We start from the raw sequence: 10,823 nt of genomic DNA on the forward strand, positions 1-10,823 counted from the left end.
GAAACAGCATTTCACCCCCCCTTTAATACCCACGCCGCCATAATACTACCATTGTTGAAGCCACATCCAGGTTATAACCATATAATTTGCTCAAAGTCTGCTTAGATGCAGGCTTCCTCTTACTAGGGGACTTGAACCATACAAACAAATGGTCAGTTTTACACCAAAGAGCAGTACTGTGGCCTTTAGCATCTAATGCCCTTACTGGGCAGAGTAGATTTATTTCTCCTGGTCTAGATCCTAAAACATAGACGGAGCTCTGGAGTGAAGAAAAGTCTCTACCACCTCATTAGGAGGACCTGAAACTATGAGCTGGGCCCCCTCTGAAGCCAAGCAAAGCCACTGTTTCCATAACTCTGGCTGGGGGTGAAATGTTGACCCACTCATTATTGCCCCCCAGCCGGTGAGGGATGTATCCGTTGTTAGCATCAAGTGACAACAATGAGCCAGTGTTGCCAACTATTTTCCAAGGAAAGTAGCTAAAGCCTGCCCAAAAAATTGCTGAATGTCGCTAGATGACGTCATGCGCTAATTAGCATATTAGGGACGTCATCACGCCGTCCTTGCGTTCAGTCTGCCTGACGTTTTTTCTCTCCTAATCCGTGCTCATTTACTATATTTTACAATAATATAATACAGCCGACTGTCCAATAAATGTTTTCATTTCATATACCTTTTTGTCATACAATATATGATATAGTGAATTACAAAAAAAAATGATATGTGTAAAATCTGAATTGAGAAACTGGATGAACTAAAGTTCTGTGATAGTGAGTATAGCACAAGAGATGGAACTCATAACTAATTTATTCAAATATAAAACAAAATAAGCAGATAACATTAAGTGAGAAATCGATGGCAACCTTGTGTGCTCATATGTGTAGCTCGCTCATTCACGTCTGTCAGCTGCTGTCTGTAGGCGCGTGCAGCTCCCCTCAGCCATTCACTGAACAGGGCAGACGCAGAGAGAGGTGTGCGTGACGGCAGAGGGGAAAAAAGAGCTCGCGCTCGCAGGACAGTACTGGCGACATTTGTAAACTAAAGTAGCTGAAGTTTGTCCAAAAAGTCACTAGATTTGTCGCTAGTCGCTTTTTTGAAAATAAGTCGCTAGAGGGGTCTGAAAACCCGCTAAATATAGCGACAAAATCGCCAAGTTGGCAACACTGCAATGAGCCCCTGACAAGTAAAAACGATTTTGCTGACTATAATGTATTAATACAGATAATCTTCTGAAAAGTATTTATCAATTAACTACTCATAATTAAATGCAGCCAAATATCAACCAGACAAGTAAAAATGGTCTGGAGGAGGCTGAATATAGTGTTAATACAGACATCAACTCAGATGAGTATTTAACATTTAATTTCATCAGAAAACATTTAGATACATTCATATTATATATATTTTTTCTTCTCAATTTAACAAAGGGAACCACAGATATAGTCTGCAAACACACATAAGGAGTTTGCATAGTTTTATATATATATATAAGGAGAGAGAGAGAGAGAGAGAGAGAGAGAGAGAAAGAGAGAGAGAGAGAAAGAAAGAAAGAAAGAAAGAAAGAAAGAAAGAAAGAAAGAAAGAAAGAAAGAAAGAAAGAAAGAAAGAAAGAAAGAAAGAAAGAAATGGAAATTCCCTACGCATATATTGCGGACCCATAATCTACACATTGCCTCAGCAAATGCGAGATCTGAGCCACTAGACTCTATATTGCAGACCCGTGATCTACACGCTGCCTTGGCAAACCCAAGATCCGAGCGCGGACATTTCCCTCGAGAAGAAAGCCAACAGGAGCAGAGACTCTCGATAGTACATGTTACACGTCAGGAATTTTATGAATGAAAAGCTGACATCTTTTGGTTCAGGGGTGCTTTATAGTTTCCTGGTCAATGACGTCACCCACCAATGATGTACCGTCACGCCATTGGACTGATTTCACGAGTGCTTCACGACACAGTCACGCAGAAGCGTTCCCGCAGCGTTTCGACGCAGCGCGAGTTCCCTTGAAAGGGAACTAAATATTTCTTCTTACAAGTTTTATTATACGTATTCTACACTACTATTAAAGCCACAACAATGACCGAATACAACCTTAAAATCAAAGCCTCATTTCTGGAATCATATTTTGTGATATCACAGTTTATCCATTATTTATACAAAAAATATGATTTATAAGTGTATTCTTATGTCTCCATTCTGAGTGAAATGTAGACGCTGTTGAGGATGTTTTCTGATGTTTTATCTCTGAATGTGCAGGTATTAATGTGGGTCCAGTAGTAGCGGGGGTTATCGGGGCTCGACGGCCACAGTATGACATCTGGGGCAACACGGTGAACGTGGCCAGCCGAATGGACAGCACTGGGGTCCCGGGGAAGATCCAGGTACTTGTATATATATCACACACTGTGATATGTAATATATGTCTTTACAAGTAAATTTCACAAAAACCATGTCCAAGTCACAAATACAGATTAAAGTAGAAAAAAAAAAAAAAAAATTGCATAAAGAAAGTAAATCCCTGTTCATAAGCATTTTATACAACAACAAAAAAAAAAAAATATATATATATATATATATATATATATATATATATATATATATATATATATATATATATATATATATATATATATATATATATAGTATAAATGTAACCATTTATAATTTTGGCATCCCTTTTCTTTTAAAACAAAATGTTAAAAGGCCGAAATGGAAGGTTTATTTTTTATTTATTTTATTTTATATCAAAACATCCATTAGGCTTTTTGAACTGTAAAATTGTCAATTTTTACAGTCATTTTATGGTTTGGATGTTACCATAGACATTCCTCTACCCAGCAGTACCATTCATTTTATTTTATTGAACTGCAGATACATTACATATATTTTCATAGCATTAAAGTATTAGTGTAATGCAAATAAATTACATTTGTATTAAACTTCTTTATTTTAAATGTTAACATTGTCGCGAACTGTTCTGAGACTAGGGTTAAAGAGCCAAAAGCAGCTTTATTGGGACAATCCAGAATCATTATCCATATAAGAGGCAAAAGGTCAAACACACTGGTAAACAATCCTATTGAGTGACAGGGCAGAAAACAGGCAAAAAGTAAATCCAGAAAACAGGCAGAGAATAAAAAAATCAAGACACAGGAAACCAGAAATGCAGTGTAACAACATACAAAACTTTGCAAAGAGTGTAAAAAAAAGGTGCTCCATCCCAATTAGCCTACCTATACTATGACTTAAAAGTATGTACTCTTTTTGTGAAGAAAAAGTACATACTTTTAAGTGTGTAGAAGATGAGTATGCAAGCTTTGGGACGTACTATTTTGTCATCTCTAAGGAACTGTTCACTTAGTTACGTACATCCCGTCAACGTTTAAACTCAATCATTGTCACAGTTAAAATCCTCCGCATTCCGTTTAATTTCCTACTGTATCAGAAAGAAATGTAGCCGCACGTTGATCTGCCATTGGGTCTTTAATGCAGAGACTCGTCTCCTCATGTGTTTGCAGTTTGATGCATTTAAAAGATAATGGCCAAACGTATTATTACAAAAGTTCACAATCCTGCTGCAGGTGAAATATAATGTGGATAACGTTGAATAAATATATTTTTGTCAGATTAAATCCTGATAATTGATCACTCAAACCCCTTTATATAAATCTCTCTACTTAACCGTCGGACTCACACATCCATCATGTTTGCAGTTTTTTAACGCTTTTGATTTGTGTTTGTAGTTCTAATCAAATCCTCGTCCTCTGACTGATAATAGTAGACCATCTGGGTATCTTTGGAATACTCCTTTTAACATACTATGATTTAGGACATACTATTTATATTTCCGAATACTATTTGTATGGAAAGTATGCGAATTGGGATGCAAGGAGGGCTTAACAGGATAATGGCACAGCTGGAAGTAATCAGACATAACAAGTCAGGCAATGGCTGTTTCTCAATATGGGTTCTTGTCTGTACTTGTGTTCTCATGGACAGCTAATCAACAAGTAGTGGATGAGAAAGCCCATGTAATTTAATATACTACTGTTATTGTGTCGCAAAATGTGGTTTTAAGACTTTTTCAGGCTCTTAAATCTGTGGTTTATTTATAAAGAGAGCACCTATTTGAAATTTTGATCTGCCGTTTTCGGCGTTTTGTGAGATCCAGTCGATCAACGGGCGCTCAGCACTCATTAACCCTGGCGAGACCAACCTATCCTTGGCTAGACCTTCTGACGTTTGCCGCTGGCTCTGGTGTCTCTGTAGTCATTAAACTTGAGCTATAATTCGTCTTGTGTATATCTAACGGGCGATCTTTGGTCTCATGAATCTATCATGTGTTCCCTAGCTATTCATTTTGGCTGAGGGCAAAATAAAGTTTCATTTATTTTTTTGATTATTAAAACTGACATTTAACAAAAAGAGACTGGGTTGTTGATGTCATAGTTAATTTTATTACAGTGAAAATAATCATATATGCGCACTTATTGAATGAACCTAATATTTTAAAATGTAAACGAAAAGAGGCAGGGTTGTGTTTTATATTTCGCTTTGTTATAAATATGCAGTGAAGATAATCAATGTGCGTGTTGCCTGAACTATAGTTGTGTGGCTATTACTATGTTTAAATAATGTTTAAGATTTTTTTCAATGAAAACGAAAAGAGGCAGAGTGGCGTTTTATAACATATTTCGTACATACAGAGATAACCGGAGTAGCCAGAGCGTGCTGAGTGGCGCTATCAAGAATGCTGGTGTTCCGTCTGCAGAATTACCAGACTTTCTCTGGAGTTCGTTCTCCTGAGTCGAACTTGGCAAGTCTGAACTAACAAGCACGCAAGTCCGAAGTACTATTAGACACTATTAGACACGCACTTGCGAACTTCCCTAAGCACTTCCCCTTGGGGGAATCCCCGCCGCCATTTTGAAGTGTGTTCCACTTCGTGAAATGGACAAGGGAAGTTTATATGGACAGACCCTTGCTCCCTCAATTTTGACCCAGGGAGCGAGTCTATTACATATGTACACTTCAGGCAGCTTCATATACCACAATGCAATGCGATTGTGACGTCACCGCATATCGCGTTTAATTTACCCCACCACAAACATATTTTAAATATTTTTAAAAACATTTAAAACAACCCAAATACACTTATACAAATACATATAGAATGTTAAATTAAACAATTTCGTAAAGGAAGAAAAAATAAATAATAAATACACTCCATAGTGGATTCCAAGTGATCAAGGGCTTAGGGCGTTCCAGTTCAGTCCATTGCAAAGTTTCCGCAAGTAGTGGGCACTCATGCAACATAAGCAATGATGCACATCCGAGTGAACGACACGGAGGGAAGTTCGCGAGTGAAGGGCATACTATAAACGAACTGGAACGCAGCATTGGTTTTGAAAAACAGCCAATGTGTTATGGGAAATTAAGTTCATGATCAGATAACAAAGGAGACAGATGGAGAGCCCTCTGGTGGAGATCATGGGCACTCCAGCTGGCGGATGTGACAAACATGTAGCATTTGTTCAGATTTCTTTCATCTGTGAGGATTCAGACACAAAATAGCCATTGAGAATAATAGGAATTACAAACAAGCATAAGTAAAACAAACACACATTACAGTAGCGAGAATTAGTGCTGCTTACACAATTCACTTCAAGGTTCTGAATTGACTTCATATGTACTTACTGTACATATTTACACATCCACACACAAATAAATATGCTTTTACATATGTTGATTTGAACATCAATGCTCTTCCAGGTGACAGAGGACGTCTACCGTCAGCTTCAGACAGACTATGACCTGGTGTGTCGTGGCAATGTCAGCGTGAAAGGCAAAGGTCAGATGCTCACGTACTTCCTGGAGGGCAAAGCGCAGGACGCCGGTATCAGAGCGCCGCATCACACCGGCGGCCTGGAGCGCAGGGTTCACGCCATCGCCCGCGCCAGCAGCACGCAGGCCAAGGGCAGCAGCAACTCGTCCGTGGCCTCGGGCTTCGCCGCAAGGGTCGGCATGAGCAGCACTCAAGGGACGCACGGTCACAGCTCCAATGTGCCTTCAGTCGGAGAAGAGGAGGAGACCAAAGACGAGGAGGTGTAGGAATCACGTCTGCAGGTGGACAGAATCAACCGCGTCTTCCCTTTGTACCCAGCTATCAATAATACATTCTAAAAACGTTTTGCAAACGTTCACATTCAGTTATTCCTGAAGGTTCCCTTATAGTCCAAAACGTCCAGTTTTTTAAATGTTTTAAAAACATTTTTTTTTCTTGGTTATGCTAACATTAAGGGAACATTCCGTTTTATCATTCTTCAGACATTATGGGAACGTTACTTTTAAATGTTCTCTGAACGTTACTAAAAACATTAAACGAATGTCCAACGTTTCAGGAAAAAAACATTCCATAACTTTGAGACAACGCTCCCTGTTCGCATTAAGCGTTAAGATTCTCATCTGACAAACTCATTTTCATAAAAACAAACCTTTTCACAAAACGTTCCTGCTCTTGCTGTGAACAACCCTTCACTTCACGCTCTTTTAAAGACTTTTCACCATCACATCAGTTCCCTGGATAACTTTAGCTGCCGCCCTGCGTTTCTTTACCACTCAAGTCATTAAAGTAGATGGGCTGTGAATGTCCACACATTCACAGAGACGTGTCGTGAATGGTCTTGAAACATGAAGGATTCTGTGGCGCTGCGGAAACGCTCAAAGCCTCAAGTGATCTTTTTTGCAAGGCGTCATTTTTTAATGCATCCTAAGCCAACATCTTGTATGAACTGTACATACTAATTAGAGTTTGTGCTTTATTTTGTATGAAACTCTCCAGTGCATTGGAATGAATGTGATTGTGTGTGCATGAGACACATTTAACAGATAGACGACGACAAAACAAGCACACACTCTGCATCCAAACAAACAGTGCACTGGATTTTTATTTTTTTATTTTTTATTATTCATTTTCTCACAATCTTCATCTTCATCACATGATACAAGTTTCTAAAGGTTGATACTGCTGAAAACACTGGGGGAATACGAATCAGAGCTCTACAATCTTAATAGCTGCACTGATTTAATAATAATAATAATAATAATAATAATAATAATACAATACAAATTGATCTGATGCTTCCAAAGCCTTACATCAGGATACAGAGTGTTTATATGTAAAGTACACATTGTTTCAAAGCAGTGTGTGTAAACAAAAGAAATCAGGGAGTTTAATAGCAGCCTAAAGAAAGCTTCATCATCATCATCGGCTGCAGTCACACTGACAGACTGTTCTGACACTATAAACTACAATCTGACATTTATATTCATACAGTTGGGTCCAAAAAAGTATGATGCTACTTTGAAAAGGCTTCTACTTAAAGCTACTCTGTGTAAAATTTCCCCCCATCTAGCAGTGAAAAGGTATATGACCATCCAGTGAATAATAGTTTCTGTTCCTCTCAATTCTGATTTCGTTTTAACTCCTACGGTGGCCGATTTAGTCCAAGATTAACATGGGAATCCCCCTCTTCACATTCGACACGGTGCCCTCCATAGATATGTATACGTAGATGCCTCATTCGAACGCCCCTGGCACGTAGACGAGCCACCATTTTAGAACGGTCCACATGCGGCAACACTTCAGATGCTGTCAGTCATCACTCACTTAAAAAAAAAAAAGAAAGAAAAAAAGAACACTGCGCCTGCGCAGCCTCTGTGAAACTCCGTAAAGCTCAGCGCGATTTAACTTCCAGAAGAAACCTTTCTCAGGTGAGACGTTTGTGTTAGTTTAGCAATTATAATGTTTGGATCTACACAAAAACACGTTACATTTGTTAGTAACAGGCTTCATGGTTCTTGAATTTCAATTCCCAGTATCATAGTTCTTGATCAACTTGACTTGATTAACATGAAAGATAACCGATTTCACCAGAAACTCATGTAGTGCAGTGTTCCGTGTGTTTCACAATCACCACAACATCCAGCGCTGTGAAATAAATAATAAAATACACGATAACACTAGCCTAGAAATCTAGACGCACCCTAGCGGCAGCAAATTTAATTTGCCCGCAAGTGTGGTCTAGCAACTCTCAATTCCTATCTGAGCTGTATTCCCCTAACTCTTGCCGGGCCAATCACATCGTGTTTAGAGTCGGCGGACGGGGCCATAATGACGACGGCCGAGTTGCGTTTGCGTGCTTCTAGTAAACACAGAAACTGGCGAACGGCGGCGGTCTTTCGAATCAGCTCTGCCCGCGCCTCCGGAAGACTTGGAGTTAAGCTTTCCTCTGAGAAAAGAACAAAGAGCGGCGCTGAAGTCATTCTTAAAAAGGGAAGATGTGTTCGGAGTTAAGCCGACCGGATACGGCGAATGTTTAATCAGTCAGCGAGCTCCCCTTGACCGTCGTTGCTCCGGTTGGTGTAGCGCTATCCTATCGCGTGCAGAGGGAGTTTGAAAGACAACCGTTTATCCCGCCCCTCGGATTGAGCCCTGTCTATGGTGAGTTTCCAGACCAAACATCTTGATGTGGGTCTGGCTTGTCAGGCTACGATAAAACATCACTGCCAGAAGATTTTAACCAAACTTCCAAGGCCTGTTTAAATGCTTCTTAACTTTATCTTAACTTTAATCTTACATATATCAAGTGAACAACTTATATTCAGGATATTATATGCATGTGTGTCTGGGAATGGGGCATTTGCTGCAGATATATGCTGCCCATTTAAATCAAAGCACATCTCGGAGGAGAACACCGGCAAATGTGACAGAATATGCACTGCTTCTGCTCTGTCAACCACATTCAACGGACTGCTTGCGCGTGCAGTGTGACATCTGAATGGTCACAAAGCGTGTTCGCGACCGGCTTTGACCGTTCTAAAATGGCGGACGGCTAACGTATAGCGGCCCATAGAAACAGTCACTAATGAGGTATCTACGTATACATATCTATGGTGCCATCGAGTGTTAAAACGTGAAAGGCGAAGCTTGAATTTATGGGTATGTCCCTCTTTGGCTAATGTACTTTCAAGATGGAGGGGCAACATGGCGCCCGGCATTCAAACCCCTCACCCGTATGTATTTTCAATGGCATATTATAAACTTACGAGAATACTTTATTACTTGAAAGAAGGAAATATAGATTAATGAGCACATATTTTTGAAAGAACTGTTTTTAGCTAAGAATAAACTAAAAAAGTTACACAGTGTAGCTTTAATTTGAGTTTTAATTACATATTCTATTATCAATATAGAAATGAATGTGTCAGTCTCTCACTGAACATCGTCACACAGAAATAGAGCACAATCTGAAAAAACTTCCATTTAATGTCATAACTTTATTTATCTTAAAACGTTCCTTTTCTCTCCAGGTTTAAATTGTAAATTCATTCTTTGACTGTCAGACCGTTGGACCCACTGTATATAAATAGTGATATAGTGTGTGATAAGCAGGGACAAACCTCAACATGCTGAATATGTGCCAATTTTATGAAATCCTAATCTGAAGTGTAATGATTGGACACGATTCTGTCATCAGCATTCACTTTAATAATGTCAACATGATACGTACATTTGACAACTCTGTTAAAAGACTGGAGTTATTAGATGCTAAATGTTTTCTACAGTATTCAGATTGTTACTGTGGTGTTTACCTGAGCGCGGCAGATGCTTTGATGGTAATGAGGTCAGATAGAGAGGTCTACGGGGACGGTGAACATCTGTTGACATGAAGGTCAACAACCTGTCCGTGACGAGCGCTGTGTAACCACACACACGCACACACTGTATAGATCCCTGTCAACTGGTGCGTGTTTACAAGCACAAGACCCATTCTCAGATTCTGTACATTTATGAGACTGTTTGTGAGTCACTGAAGGAGGAGAAACAATTATTCTGTCGATATTTCTATGGCAAATGTCTATTTTCATGCTGATGTTTTTGAGTCATGACGCTTTTCTTCAGGGTATGAATCGCTCTTTCAAATGCATCTCTGTACTGTCGATACAGTATTCTTGCCTTATTTGACGCTTGCGGTGGTTGAAGTCATTTGCCTTTTAGCTCTTTGATATACAGAAGTGTATTTTGTAAATACAGCGATGTATGAAATACTGTCCTTTGTACAGTGTAAACCTCAGCAATATAAGATTTTGTAATAAAGAGAGTATTGAAGTACAACGGCTCTGCTTTCCTGTTTGATGGCCATGTGACCCGTCATAGATCTGCTACGTATCTCCTGTTTGTGTTCCTTGTGCTTGTAGTTTGAAGTTTTACTTTGCTCTTGTTTCCTGGTGTGTCTTGTCAGTCTTATTACCCATGTGTGTATATAAGCACTAGTGTTTCCTGTGTGTTTGTCCTTCTGTTGTGGTTTGTTCAGTTCTGCTTTCCATGTTTCCTAGATCACATGTTATCTATCTTTTGATCATTATTATTAAAATATATATCTGAATTTGTATCCTCTCTGAGCTCTTTCACACATTCCAGCTGTCATATTAATTGATACACTGCAAAAAAAAATGCTTTTCTTACTTAGTATTTTGTCTTGTTTCTAGTCCAAACATCTAAAAATTCTTAAAACTAAGTATTTACAAGACAAGAAAAGGTCATTGTCTTGTTTTAAGGAGAAAATAAGCAAAATAATCTTTATTGAAACAGAAAACAAGATTATTTTGCTTACCCCATTGGCAGATTATTTTGCTTATTTTAAGATAAAACTCTGACATTTGAGTTATTTTTTCCCAAAACAAGACAACAATTTTTACCTGTTTATTAAAAGGTTTCTTAATGTAAGAATTTTTTAATATTTTGACTTAAACCGAGACAA

General features: G+C 38.8%; 1 protein-coding gene across 1 annotated transcript in view; it reads left to right on the top strand.

Moving 5' to 3' along the window:
• adcy1b (adenylate cyclase 1b) overlaps window positions 1-10,448 on the top strand; it is a 110,865-nt gene extending 100,417 nt beyond the window's left edge. Inside the window, exons 19-20 of the mRNA XM_067452288.1 lie at window positions 2,257-2,381; window positions 5,773-10,448. Coding sequence (XP_067308389.1) covers window positions 2,257-2,381; window positions 5,773-6,111 — 464 coding nt within the window. The 3' untranslated portion in view covers window positions 6,112-10,448. The remainder of the gene's footprint in view (window positions 1-2,256; window positions 2,382-5,772) is intronic.
• The last annotated feature ends 375 nt before the right edge of the window (window positions 10,449-10,823 follow it).

This window comes from Pseudorasbora parva, chromosome 9 (genome assembly GCF_024679245.1).
Source record: "Pseudorasbora parva isolate DD20220531a chromosome 9, ASM2467924v1, whole genome shotgun sequence".
Lineage (NCBI taxonomy): Eukaryota > Metazoa > Chordata > Actinopteri > Cypriniformes > Gobionidae > Pseudorasbora > Pseudorasbora parva.